Source organism: Scomber japonicus, chromosome 10 (genome assembly GCF_027409825.1).
Source record: "Scomber japonicus isolate fScoJap1 chromosome 10, fScoJap1.pri, whole genome shotgun sequence".
NCBI classification, from domain to species: Eukaryota; Metazoa; Chordata; class Actinopteri; order Scombriformes; family Scombridae; genus Scomber; species Scomber japonicus.
Genome location: NC_070587.1, coordinates 24654932 through 24669927, shown reverse-complemented (window position 1 = coordinate 24669927; position 14996 = coordinate 24654932). Strand labels below are relative to the sequence as shown.

Here is a 14996-nt window from a genome sequence, read left to right as displayed (position 1 = left end):
CCTGTTCTTTCTTTCTTTCTGTACAAATCATGTAGAAGCTACACATTTTGTATTTTACTTATAACATTTAGATTTGCCAGCCATGTGTGGGGTTTGAGCATGATTATATTATATTGTATTTAATGTAAAACACATCTGTGGTTGAGTGACAGTCTACAGTCTGTTGGACATGTATTGATTCCATTTATTTTTGTATAAATAAGTAGACATTTCCTGTGTGATCAGGCTCTGCTGGTTGTAGGATATACGTAGTGAATTAAAAAGCCTTTAGTGTGTCATTAGGCTAACAGTGCTTCCTAATAACAGCCAGTATCCAATGGCATAGTCTTCAATAGTAAGTTTATTTCATTCATATAGCAATTAAGGCAGCCATATGTATGCAAATGCAAACATAAAAAGAGCAAAATGAAAATAGAACCAACTTCAAGCACAAATTTAAGTTAAAAGCCAGAGAATAAAAATGAGTGTTTAGATACATTTTAGAAACCATCATCAGACTCAGCTTATCTAAAGGCTTTCAGCAGACTGTTCCAGTACAAGGCCATTGCTAACAAAGGCCAGGTTAAACATTATCTGTAGGCCTACTATAATAGCTTACATGTGAAACTCAGCAAACTGCACATTTCAACAGCACTAACTCCATCAGTACAACAACTGAGTGATGTCATACCTAGCACTACTACAGCAGAACTGCAGTTTTCAATCACCATTAAACTCTTATTGCTTCTATTCTGCTGTTTTGAAAGGAACTTTACATTGCTCCTTTACAGTCAGTAAAGCACTTTCTGTAGACTTTTCACATGAAGATCCTAGCAGAAGCAGGATGAGCCACTGCAAGCTTTTTAATGTGAAAACGTTGTGCAGGGAGTTTGATGAATTGAGGCTTTGCAGCAATCAAAAACTGCAAAAAAAAAAGTTATAGGAAATAACCGGTGAATGAAAATAGTCTGTCCATTAAAAAGATGAACTCACAACAGCAGAATGGTTAACGTCAGGATTATTGTCCCACTGATGAAATTAAAGCTGTTGCTGCATGTATCTGGACAGCATATAAATATGGAGGACATGCTGAGCGTGCATCAACAGGAAATGAAACCAGGAGCAGATCAGAAAGCAGAGGCTCAATGAAATATGATCAGATTTGATGTTATGTACCTGTTTTTTTTTTGTGTGTGTGTGTGTGTGTGTGTTTTTTTTTTAATGGCCTTTAGCTCCATTCGCTGCTGCATTTAGGAGTTGCGTTTGAAGGTAATTTAGAACAGTTGCAGCATGCGAGTAACTTTAATGCGATGAGATAAATGCACATGAAGCAGATGGCAGGTCTGAGTTCAATGATTTAATTGTTTGTTTTTGTTGTGTCCTCATTACAGATCGCTTTACAGTGTACAGCGCTAAGAAGCTGAGACAAGCGTGGAATAAGTAAGTGGACTTTAAATATATGTGTGTGTGTGTGTGTGTGTGTGTAAGTATAGTCTTAATGTCATACGGTGTTGTAGCTGACTGTTATCCTCGTTCATGTCTTTAATACACACTCTTAGTTCAGCTCACACACTCTTTACACACGTTCTATATCTCACATGCTCTTCCTCTGTAGCTGCCAGCCTTCCTGCAGAGTACACGTGTGTGATTGTGTTCTTGTACAACACATACATACGGTTAGAAAAAGGGCACTGTGCCACAGTCTGGGCTTCTCCCCAGATACATGCTACCGCTCGCCCCAGGCGTACATCTGGAGGGGAGACCACAGAGGGCAAGAGAGGACTTTTTCTCTTTTCCACAGGGAATATGAAAGCAGATCTAGGCTAAGTGATTTATGAAAAAGTAAAAAAAAAAAAAAAAAGCCCAGCTGTCTAATCACCTGATCCAACCCCACCGACTGAAGCCCTCGTCATATGGCGCTGTTCAAACCTTGGTTCCTCCTGTGATTTATAATAATTATACAGTTCATCTGTGCTCTTAATCCTGGCAGAATCTGCCTGCCTGTAATCTGCCATGTAAAAAAAATTACTACAAATTACTGACCATAACATGCCAAACAAGACATCCATTTATTCTACTTCTGTATGAATCAGCATCGCAATAATTTGAGGTTGTTTTTTTATTTTTTTATCCTGGGTCAAAAAGAGTGGAGCCTACAGTGGACATAATTCATGAGATGGATGTAATACTTCCAACAATCCTAGTACTAGATTTGACTTGTAAATCTTCTGATCAAATACATCAGCTGTGATTACATTATCCTAGCCTAACATTAAACATGTGTGTTGACGGGCTCATGACTTTTCTCTTCACGTCACTAATTGCCAAAGTTTCAATACAACTGAGGAATTTTAAAGGATCACCAGCCAAGGAATTTCTTAAATCTGAGTGGTACAATCTGTGTTATTAAATCACTGATGTTAGCTAGTTGATGCTAAGTATAGAGAAAGAAGTTTACACAAAAATATGGTAATGGGTTTATGAGAACAGCATGACCCTAGATGGGTCTTTATAAATCAGACCTGAAGAAATCAAACCAGTATGGGAAGTTGGCAAGTTTGCTGAGATCAGATCATACTGGGATTAATCTACAAGTGGGCAAAAACTCAAGTATTTTTTACTTTTTACTCACCAAATTAATCGCTGAGATCTAAAAAGGCAGCGAGGTGGTAAAAAATAGGTTGTAAACTGACTGCGGGTTGTTTACTCTTCCAAACCTAACCTGAGTGTTTGTGTGTGTACAACCTGTCTGATCACCTGGCCGTTCTTGTTTCTCGTAGCCAAGCTCCAATATCTCGGCAATTATGAGCAAATGTTATCATAATAGGCTCAAATTCGAGATTCAAGAGATTTTATTGCCGTGAGAAATTTAAAAAAGAGCAGCAAGGTCTGAGAGACATTATATTATTTACCACAGTTATTTACAGCACTCTCAATAAACCAATGAAATACTGGAACAGCAGTTGGAAGGAGATACTAGACATGAAGGAAAATAAAACTGATATTGCACCATGCAGGTATTGATATTACATCACAGTGTAGCAGCTTGTAATACCAGGGTATAAAAAAGGCTGTTTAATAAATAAACAAGCCAGATGTAGAAGTATACAGTCCATTCATAGTCTGGGTAAGTTCATGAAGCAGGACTCTTCAGACTCGTCAGTTATTGTCCTACGGTTGGGGAAGATTATCAAAGGACAGTTACCTGATGAAGTAATACAGACCTTACTTGCTCCCAGGACCTTTGTAAACCTCAGCTTCTTACACGTATATACTGCATGTGATGTCTTTTTGAACCATTATTTTGTTCATTTTACATCGCAAAGTAAAAGAATGACTGTTGAGTGTTTGATGACAAATGAAAAGCAGAATAAAGTGAGTTGAAGGGGGGATTCTCCCTCCCAGTCTGTCCCCTCCCAGCCTCCTGGCCTCGCTCCAGTCCAGGAGGAAACACAAATGTGAAGAAAGAAAGTGAGGTGGAATGTTAATGACCATCACTTCCTCTCTGCTCGCTTTTATCGTAGGCCAGGGAACGATGAATTTGATATGAACATATACACTCACTTTGTTTCTGCCCTGAGAGTTGGCTCACCCCATCGTGCTCCCTTGTTTCTGCTCTCAGTCAGCCATTTTTTTCTCCACAGTGTTTTTCTGCCTCCAGCTGTATAAATGTGAATGATTGATGTGCTGTAAATCAGTCAGGGTTTATGGTTTTTTATGTTCTTTTGTGCTTTGACATGGACAGGATTACAGCCATGTACTGAAGTGAAATGCAAAATACAGAAACATTTCTGGTGAAATCATAAGGTCATCATATAGACATCATATATAAAGTAAATATGAATTTTAGAGCAGAAAGGACAAGTGTGTACAATGTAGTGACATTCTAGCAGTTAGAATGCAGATTGAACCATTCTGCTAGATGTTGCTTAATCTTACACACTGTTCCTATTATTTATATTATATAGATATAGATATTGACCATATGCATAAAATATTGACTGCTCCAGTACAGAGGTGACGGTAAAATTAATACTCTTCTGTAAGATTTTGAAACTTGCAGGGATTTGAAGAGCAGTAGTGGTCCAACACTGATGTTGGATGATAAGGCCTGGCTCACAGTCAGTGTTCCAGTTCATCCTGAAGAAGAAGAATCTTTATTTACAAAGCACCTTTCAAAATACAGATATTTCCACATAGTGCAAGTGCAAACATAAAAGAGATAAGAATATAAAACATACTTCACTCCAAAATGTGCTGGATGGGGTTGAGTTCAGGGCTCTGTACAGGCCAGTCAAGTTCTCCCACACCAAACTGGAAAAGCATTTATTTCTGGACTTGGGTTTGTGCGATGGGGTCATTGTCATGTTGAAACAAGAAAACACAAACTGTTGCCGCAAAGTTGGAAGCACACTCTTGTCTAAAATAGCATTACATGCTGTAGCATTGATATTTTTCCTCAGTGGAACTAATCAATTAATCACATAGTCAGTTCATCAGTGATGACACCTGGCATCGCACACAGTCATCTCAGTCTTGTGTGTGATTGCTTGGCCATGGAAGACCAAGCCATGAAGATCCCAACAAACAGATCCTGTGCTGAAGTTGCTTCCCAAAACAGTTTGGAGTGAGTGTTGCAACCGAGGACAAAGGATTTCTACATGCTGCATGTTTCCAGGCTTGGTGGTTCTGTTCTTACGAAGCTGGTACTGTTGTGCCAAGACAGTCAACCGTGGCAAATCTAGAAATGATGAACCGATTTATTGGAAAAGTCATCATAAGACAGTGCCTTTGACAAGTTTAGGTAGCTAAACCCACTAAGTAGAAGAGGTGTCATATGGTTTGTTTGGTTTTTATAATCCATATCTGTCCAACACTAACAACAAGAACAGTTTCATGTTAAGACCTGTTTGCCAATGTATTCTCTGTACACCTCTTTGTACACTGCTGCTTCATCAGTTGAGTCAGACATAGTGAGAGCGCTACAGTCTTTCCTCCAAAACAGTTCGTGGTTGCTGCTTTGCTCCAACAAAGAGGTCAGTCCATCACTTTCTGCTGCAGTGACGGCAGACTACCAGCTGGTGGTCTCTTCCTTGCTTCTCCCAGACCTGTGCTAAAGTTTCCTGATGGAACACCGTGAAAAAGACTCTCGCCACGCACCGCTGAAGAAGGAATGCCTCCCTCTGTTCTGAATGTGTCATCACCTGGAGCTGTTGGATAGTTTTAGGAGATAATATCGATCCTACAGCAGATGTGCTCTTATTCACTTTGCGTAGCTGACAGCAGTAGCAGGAAGGAATGTGCATCTACTTTACAAAAGCCAACATGCTCATATCCTGGCCATTTCACACCTACAGTACACATATCTACATGTTTGTTTCTACGCCTGCATAGAAAATACAAGAAAACAAAAGTCTGAGTCAAGCTTACAGACACACCAGCAGCTGCAGAGGAAATACGTGGTTTCATTGGATCTCCTAGGGGAAGTTATTTTCACCCCAACAAAGATAGAACTTAACAAATACTCCCGAGATTGAATACAGTATTGTACTGACTTTGAGGATGTTCTTGAAGTAATATCATAATAATGGTGTCAGTGGAAGAAATGAAAGACTGACTGAAGCTTTCTATTAAGGTTGAATTCTAAAAGTGAACAACAGTGAGCGAACAGTTTGTCCAGAGAGCTGGACTCACCGGTATTCAAACCTTTTTTTTTTTCCCTTTCTTGTGGCTCTTTGTTCTAAAACATCACAGCCTGGGTCTGTGAGTGTTTGCTTACCTCACACTGCAGGATTTCTAGATATCGAAGCTGTCAAGATTCAAACAGCAACCTCTCCCTGCAATATTGTGCCAACAGAGGTAGAACCCTTCCCGAAAAAGCTTTGAAGACATCGAATACTGCTTCAATCTAAAGATAAGGTATCAGCATTGACCTTAAAAACCCTCAGTACAGTACAGTAATTGATCCAGTGATCTAGTCAGTATAGTTTCACCCACAGACTAGTTTGTCTTAAAACTTTGTAGCAGAGTTGCACAGAATCGAGCTGGATGAGAAAAAGGCGAGAAGAGGCCCTGATGGACTTCATTAACTTTATCTCTGCCTCTTTGCAGAGTGGCGTTGATGAGTTGAACAGAGATTTACCCTCCCTCTGTCTCTCCGCTGATAAGTCGGGTTGAGATCCCCATCGAGAGCCATGGGAGTGGCTGTCAGAGTGCTTGACTTGGGAACCAACCATGAGAAGCCTGCAGAACATGAGAAGCACTCTGAGCAGCGCGAGCGGCAGGACAGCGAGCTGAGCGAATAACATCATGTTTATTTAATGCAGTGGATGCCTAATTACTGACTGGATTTGTTGCCGTTCGTTTATTTTCAATCTTCTTTTTCCCCCTCAGCGCTGCTACGTACAGCTGGTTCAGGAGTTCAATGACTCCAAATATGCACGTACTCAGATGCACACACACAAAAGTGTTTCACATACAGTTGGCTTCTGTCTCAGCTCCTGTTTTGTTGAACACTCTTTGTTTCTCACGGTGACCCAGTCGCCATGAACGAGGCAAGCTCAGAGGAGGAAGGTGTGAGGGTGTGTGTGCTCGTTGGCATATTTGCGTGTCTGAAAAGTGTTTTTCCTCTCGAGTCAGCATACCTTCAGCATAATTAAAAAGCTTGTTTTTTTGTTGTCAGCAGCTCTGTGAATTGCAGAAAAAATGAGTTTCTTTTTTCAGTGGGATGAATGAGAAGAGAGCTTTTTCTATATTTGATTTAGATGAAACAGTGTTATAATAGGTCGATTTCCCTTGTGGTCATTAATATTTCTATGTGTGTTCTTTGTGTCTCCGTGTGTCAGGTTGGGCTACGTGGACCACGCTGAGGAGTTGGCCTCCAGGTTCCTCCAGTGCTTCCCAAAGAGCCGGCTGTCAGCTCAGGCAGCGCTGAACCATGAATACTTCAGCAACCTTCCTCCACGGCTCTGGGAGCTGCAGGACAGTACGTAACCAAACTTTACTGCTTACTGTGACTCCACCACCTGCCTCAGCTGACAGCTTGGAGAAGTGTCAGACAGTCAGCATTGCTATGTTGTATAAAGTAGTATATTATAGTATAGCACAGTGGTGGAAAATAACTAAGTACAATTACTCAAGTACTGTACAATGTTGAGGTACTTGTACTTTACTTGAGTATTTCCTTTTAATTCTATTCTGATTCTTTTCAGATGAAGATTTGACACAATGGATAATATAACAAGTTTTTAAAAAACAACACATTGTTAAAGATGAAACCTTTTTGTCTTTTGACGTCTTACAAAAAGCAATGTGTAGTCGGGCTCACATTTCAAATATTTAGATAGATTCCAATATCTCACAAAAAATCAAAGATTAGAGAAAAAGTTCAAAAACTGAAAACAGATTTGTGTATCAGAACTTTGTTTTTTCTTCTTTCCTTTCCCATTAATCATCTCAGTTTTAACATTGCTGTATTGGTACTTACAGTGCTGTATTGCATCTGAGTACTTCCTTCACTTAGTATAGCATGGTATATATATAGGTATATATATATATATGGTATATATAGGTGCAGAATGTATTAGTAAAAGAATAAAACGGAATGAGCATAATGTCGTTAAGTACATAGTTGTGTATATATTAGTACAGAATAAGGTTGTTATAATACCTTAATTTTAATCTTTGATAAGACACAGAAAGAAAACAATACTCAATATCTTTTTCGATACCACAGCAAAAAAGAAAGGTAGACAAAATAGTGATAGAGTTAATACCTCATGACCCACCAGTCATGTGGGGGGGTTCATTGCTGCACAGAATGCTGTAACAGTCAGTTGATTTTCTTCCCATTTGTTTCATCTGTGCAGCCGAGGGTGAAAATCATAGCACATTGTATATTATATATTAGGACATAATAATCATTTGTAGTATAGGACGATATAGTATTGCATAGTTACACAGAATGAAACACTATACCATAGCATAGTATAGTTGATTATAGTACAGAATAGCACTGTGTAGTATAGCACAATATAGTATAATATAATTGATCATCAGATATGAATAACACTGTCTAGTATAGTATGGGGTTGTGTTGTATATTTCAATATAGCATAGTATATAATAGATGATATAATAGTATGTCATAGCATAGTAGTACAGAACAGTGTATTATTAGCATAGAAAAGCACAAAATTGTATATTTTGTGTGTCAGGTTGCAGCTTTTTATGTCATAGTAAGAATACACTCGGTGATTAAATGTTGCAAGTCAGCAAAAACAAACCCAGTTATTTGAAGAAGTCTTTGATAATCCTACCACGTATTAAATCCAATCTATAAAGGTGCAGAAAGGTCTGTTTTTCTTCCTTAAATCCACATACAGCACTTTGGTTGACAGTCAGAAACTTGGCCTCTCTCTGTTTCTCTGCTTCTGTCTTTGTCTCTCTCTCTCTCTCTCTCTCTCTCTCTCTCTCTCTCTTCCTCTTGCTTTGTGTTTTTCTGTTTCTTTTTCTCTTTTTCTTTTTTTTTTGAGCTCCCTCAGCTCCTCTGGATCATACAGTATCCTTCTCCTCCTCTCTCTCTCTCTCTCTCTCTCTTGCTGTATGTGTGTGTGTGTGTGTGTGTGTGTGTGTAAAGGAGGCGAGCAGCAACCTGGGGTTGTTTTTGTTCACGCAGAGAAAGCCTGTCTTATTATGTGCATGCCGTTGGGACAGTATAAGCCCAGCCGGACTTCTGCTGGCCGCCACAACATGCTCAGTTTGATTTTCTATCTTCCTGACTTGTCTGCCCAGAGCAACAGCACACTGAAGCACTCTTTAAATAAGAGCCCCAGCTCCAAAAAACACAGCACCTTTAGAAACACACAGCATCTTAGCTCTCAACACATCTTCATTTCAGAAGCAGATTTTTTAATAATACTGTTGATTTCCCATGAGGATTCTGAGTGTAAGAGTCACAGCTTTAGCCAAGCGCTTCACAGTTAGGCAAAATATTTCAATTAATCCTACCGAACTGGGTTATTGCATGACAGTATGTCAGAGATGACTGCACATCCATATCATTTGACAAGCTACACATACATACATCACCAATCCCTTAAGCTGTTATTCATTAGCGGTGTGAAAAGCCCGCTCAGCAGACCTGAGTGAGCTGCCACTGACATGGTGGTAATTTTAATGGGAGAATTCCATTTTTAATTCCCCCCGATTAGGATTTTTCAGCATTATTAATCCTGTTATCAGCACCCAGCAGGTTGTCATGTCTGAAAAGAATCAGAGAGCCACGGTCACTAAGAGAGAGAGAGGAGAGAGAAAGAGAGAGAGAGAGAGGGGAGAGATGGCTCATTTTGATTTTCGTCATGCTCGCTCTCTCTCTCTCTCTCTGTGTCTCTCTCTGTCTCACTCTCTCTTCCACTCAACTCTGCCTTCATCTCTCTCTTCTTCTCTGCGAGTCTCTCTTTTTTCGGTGTGCACATGTGACACGCAGCAGAGCCTCACCGAGGGAAGAATGAGAGTGAATTAAAAGTTTCATAAAATTAGGACAGGAGTGGATAAACACCTAGTTTCCTGTGTGTGCGTGTGTGTGCATATGTGTGTGTGTGTGTGTGTGTGTGTGTGTGTGTGTGTGTGTGTGTGTGTGTGTGTGGAGATATGCTGCATGCACTTTTGTGGGGGAAGGATGTGTCAAAATTATGCAAATGAGAAATGAATGCTAGATAAAGAACTGGCTAATTACTCTAGTTGTGAGTTTTTGGCTACAACTGCTGCATAGTAATCATGTTGGTCCAGCAGAACACACTACTGCTGATACTACACTATATATATATATATGTGTGTGTGTGTGTGTGTGTGTGTGTGTGCGCTCTATATATTTAATACACCATATAGAAACAATCCAAATGGACGACACACTGACCAACAATAACATATCACATATGGTTGAGACATCGATGGACCTTTCAAGTAAAAGTCCCATGTTCTCCCCGTAGGGATGAACAGTATGTTTTCTATGGCCAGCTGTGCACACTATTGTCATGTGTGTTATGGATTTATCCAGACAATACCCAGACAGATTACGGGGAACAATGACAGAATTATTGGAGACAATGGAGCTCCTGAGGTTTGCTCTTTCTGCGTGGATTGGATCATGACATTTTTAATTTGATTTCAGTGAAAGTGTGTGGGTGTCTGGCAAGGAGAGAGAAAGAGAGAGAGAGAGAGAGAGAGAGAAAGAGAGAAAGAGAGAGAGCGCAAAGGCCATGGAAGAAAATAAAAAAAGAATACTGTGTCTCTCTGGACTCTGCTAGATTTACATGTATGTGGAAGTGAAACAAAAGAATGTGTTTAGACAGAGAAGTTATCCTCTGTTGGAGGAAAAAAAAAATCCCCTGCCTTTCCAAGTTAGAAAGAAGAGCATGTGATCTTCTCAGAAAGCAGCGAGCATCTGAATTTATATTCCCCACTAGGAATTAGTGGTTTACTAAATAAACAGCTTTTTATCCACATTGTTCCCCCAAAACATTTGTGAACTAATAGATTCTCTCAGTTTGAGGAGTTGCTGGCTCTGGAAGACGTTTCTTGAATTTCCATATTAAAATTTGACTGATATCCTCCCCTGTTAATGTATATATTACAGATATGGATTTGAATTATGCCGACTTTGTCCCTGAGAAATCCTCCTATGAGTCACAAGCAGTGTTTTTATGGAGAAGAAGCCAGTCAGGGCTTTACAGCAGTTGGAGCAAATTCAAACTGCTTCATCGTTTTAGATAATAATAAAAAAAATAAGGCGACACAGTTTGTAAAAATGTTGTCTTTCACTTGTCATTAGCCGTGCACATAACAGAATTTTAAAGCTTTGATGTTTCTTGCTGAAATGCACCTTGGGAGTTGTAGTTTATCTCCTTACTACTGTTTTTTTCCTTTAACTAAATCAAAGAATCAGATACTTTCTAACACAGTTGCACATCATTTGTACTGATGTAGTTAGGTGCACTTTTCATGCCCACACCAAGAACCATTACTATAATAATAACTATAAATATATAGTTTTAAAAATGGTTCTAACTCTAATGGATAGTGGAGTCTGACCGATGACTTCATTTATTTATATTTCTTTATTTTAACCCTTTAAAGGCGCTCCAACTGTCGACTTTTTCGAGAAACATCGTGTTATAAGTATAGCCGGATAGTCTCTTGGCTTTCTGACTCATTTCAAAAAGATGAGAGAAAAAGAGAGAGAGAGCAGTTGTGGTGGAATGAGCTACAGATAGAATGAAGAGAGCGAGGGAGTGGTGATGGTGGTGGTGGTGGTGGTGAGAAAACCGGTGAATCAGATCAATAAAACTTTATTTTCTCATTGTTTCACAGTGGTTATATTTTACAGCACCAACACACCCAAACCTCTGCACATTTGGTCTCAATATGACATCACATCATTCAAAATATGAATGGAATCTTCTCTTCTGGAATAACTACTCACACTTTGCAGCTCTCTAAATTTGGTTAAATTGTTTTCCGACCCTCAATATAATGACAATAAAGCTACTAAAGTATTTAATGTAGAGTAAATTACTATCATGTCATCAGCAAAGTTATTGACAGTGGCTGTTAGCAGTTGAAGTTAATAAAGAGTCATAGTTTCAATCAAAGGCAGCTTGATTTTCCAGAATATTCCTCTGTGGTTGAATAATAGTATTTTCATGACATGTGATGTGATACCAGCAGGAAGGAGGATGTTTAAAAGTTCCAGGTTTATAGCAACAGATTAGTGGTAACCAGAGTAGAATGGAGAGACCTCAACAGAGCAGAGAGCTTGGCTGGAGTTAAAGTGATTGTGAAGCCATTTCCACTGCAGTAAATTCAAATAGATGAACTTAACATACAGCTACTGTCACATGTTCTGCTTTAGTTTCCAATGTTCTCCTCACACTTCAGTGGATTTAGCTCCTGTAAACTAATACTGATACCAAATAGAAGTTCCAGGTTCTTTCATGGATGTGGATTGGTCGAGCAGATGTGATGTCATATCAAGACGAGAATTACTTCAATTATAATATTTGAATACAGCATTTATATTTGCAAAGACAACAGATGGAAGATGGAAGCGCTGCACCTTATGGGATGTCCAATACCTGGCTTATATTGGATTCAACAGGTGCTGATGTGCCTTCTTTTTTAAAAGAGTTCACACAGAAAGGTTACATTTCTGTTGAACATAACTGAAAATCTGAGAACAGCTGGAAGTGTTGAAATTTTTCAAAGTAAACTCAAAACCTTCCTGTTCAACCTGGCTTTAGATTAAGAATAGTTTTTATTCTATTTGTTTTGATGTTTTAAAAATGTTTTCTTTATTTTTACATTATTTTATCATTCTATGTGTTTTATCTTCTTATCAATTTTATTCTTTTGTCTTTATTTTTTTCTTTATTTTTAGTCTACCTTTTATTAAATGTCATCGCTTTTATATAATCTTACTTTTGTTTTGTCTTTTTGAACTATTTTAAACTATTTTTTACTCTACCTTTTAATAAACTTTTTCTCTTATTCTCTTATTTTTATTTACTTTTTTCCCCTCTTATTTATTTTACTTAATTTAAATTTTCCAAACATTTTTATCATCCTTATTTTCTTTCGCATGCATTGGTCTCAATTTTTGACTCCTTGTAACTTGTTCTTTTTTTTCATTTTGTCATCATTTTTATTCCTCTTTTTATATTGTCACTTGTTATGTCTTATTATCAATCAACTGTGAAGCACTTTGAACTACATTAACCTTTATAAAAGCTGCTATAGACATAAAGTTTGATTGATTGATGGATTGACTGACTTCTGGACATTGTCTCAAGTCTGGTTGTACAAACCATGGCCTGTAGTAAAATTCTTGTTAGTGTCTGTTATTATTATAGTGCTATTAAAATGCCACTGCAACATTCAGTGATGCATCTACTTGTGAAAACACCCCAATAGTCTTGCAGCAAATACATATTAAAATATTCACTTTTTAATAACCGCATCTATCTTTAACACCTCACTGTGAAATGTTCTTCTTTCTGTCAGTTTACATAGTTCTAATCTGCTTGCGTCTCCTCCTCCTTCCCCCCCTGCAGTGTCTTCTATCTTCACCGTACCAAACGTCAAGCTGCAGACAGAGAGCGGGGACAGCATACAGGTGTGTGCACGAAGGAACAGTCATGGGAAGGCGTCCTCTGGCAGCAAACACTGACCTGAGGCAAGCATCCTCTGCGTACGACTGCCTGACAGGTACGCAGCTCATTACTATGCAAGCAGCAGATACACAAACACAGTGCGGCAGCAGTAGCAAGCAGCATGCACCGAAATGAAACACACGTACAGAAGCAAACATGAGGTGAAACTTTAATGATCTTTATAAGAAAAACAGGTTGACTGCAGCAGTGAATAGCATGGTTACTGCAGGCCTCACAAAAAAACCTGTGCTCTTTTCTCTCTCTTCTTTTGAAATTCAAGGTTACGTCTCCGCTATTTTAGCAATGACTGTAGCTGTATCATTGTTTTTTGTCTTTTGTTTTATCTTATATTAATTTACACATTAAACAGCCTACCACTGGCAAAGTAGTGTGTGTTAATGTCACAGTGAACCACATTTTAACCTTGAAGAAGAACAATGTGTTGTCGTTTCTTACCTAAGGGCTAGAAACATGCTAACGCGCTAACGTGAACGCAGGATTTGTGTTTATAGCTGTTTAAACTGTAAAACAAAGTATGTTTTGCAAGATATGTGAACTAAATGAAAATGAATTAGTGTTTTTGACATGAGAAGTCAGTGTTTGATGCTCAAGTAGTCCAACACACATCAAAATGGTAACGAAATTGTATGTTTAGGTGTCAAAAGTGGAGTCTGTTAGCTACATTGCAATGCAAGCTAATGAACAAGAATGAATCAGAAGACATTTTGCCAACCTCTCCATTTTTAAAACTATTTGTATATCACATTTTGTTTTTTTAATTTTAATTTTTTATTTTTTATTGACTGTGTAACTATAAAAGCTATGATACAACTGGAAACATTAGCATCCAAACGTATTTCTTCACATTTCTACATCAAATCAAAATCTATGAAAAAAGTGGATTTTTTTTTTATCTTTAGAAATGTTGCTCTGGGAAAATAAGCACTTATGAAAAATAAATGAATATTTCATAAAAAATAAGCACCAATGAAATCACCCGAGGTGGAGAGCATGGATAAAGCAAAAACAAAAGCAACAGAGAACAGTTTAGTCATATACAACAAGGTTTAGTGCCATTGTCAATTATTACAAAGATGAAACAACCTCAAACACATTGTCAGACAGGGAAAACTCACCGTCCTCTTGTTGCCTCGCTGATAATGGCTGAATTCAGTACTCTCTTGTTCTTTTGCGAATAAGCATGAAAATCTAAATCTCATGATGGAAGGAGGTGGAGGTAGCTGCTGGACATAGTGAGGCAATAAAAGCACAAGCTGGTGACATATTGTAGCATCACTTATATGTTACTTTTGTGCTTCATAACATTGTGGACTTTTTCCAGTATTAAACAAATCCTCAATCTTTCGCTAACATTAACCAAGTGCTGATAATGCTGAAATATAATCATAAAAATACTGTCATTTCTAAGAGCAGATATTGTACTGCAAGATTTCATATCTTGTTGTGCTGTCTCTGAACATTTCACTCACACATTCAGTATAAACATTTTTGCAACTTGCCAAGTACGTTAATTATCATATTCTCCAAAAAACAAAAGTAGCATTACGTTAGCAAAACACTGTTTGCTGTTACAACGTAGTCGTATATGAACATGGTTTCTTGGAGACGTGTGTTGTGGTTTGAATTGTTTCTGTGCCAAATGTATGCACAGTAATGAAGAATCCTCATTAACAACGGTGTGGAGAAACAACAACAAGACACTACACAATATTAGGTAGATAATAGAAAGAAATGACTATGATGAATGAATACAAGTAAACAGATAAGATTAGGGTGAAGTTTAAAACA

General features: G+C 38.2%; 1 protein-coding gene across 1 annotated transcript in view; it reads left to right on the top strand.

The window, feature by feature from the left end:
- Positions 1-13204, top strand: part of cdk14 (cyclin-dependent kinase 14) — a 157027-nt gene extending 143823 nt beyond the window's left edge. Inside the window, exons 12-14 of the mRNA XM_053326790.1 lie at positions 1371-1419; positions 6825-6964; positions 13089-13204. Of these exons, the coding sequence (XP_053182765.1) occupies positions 1371-1419; positions 6825-6964; positions 13089-13204 (305 nt within the window). The remainder of the gene's footprint in view (positions 1-1370; positions 1420-6824; positions 6965-13088) is intronic.
- The last annotated feature ends 1792 nt before the right edge of the window (positions 13205-14996 follow it).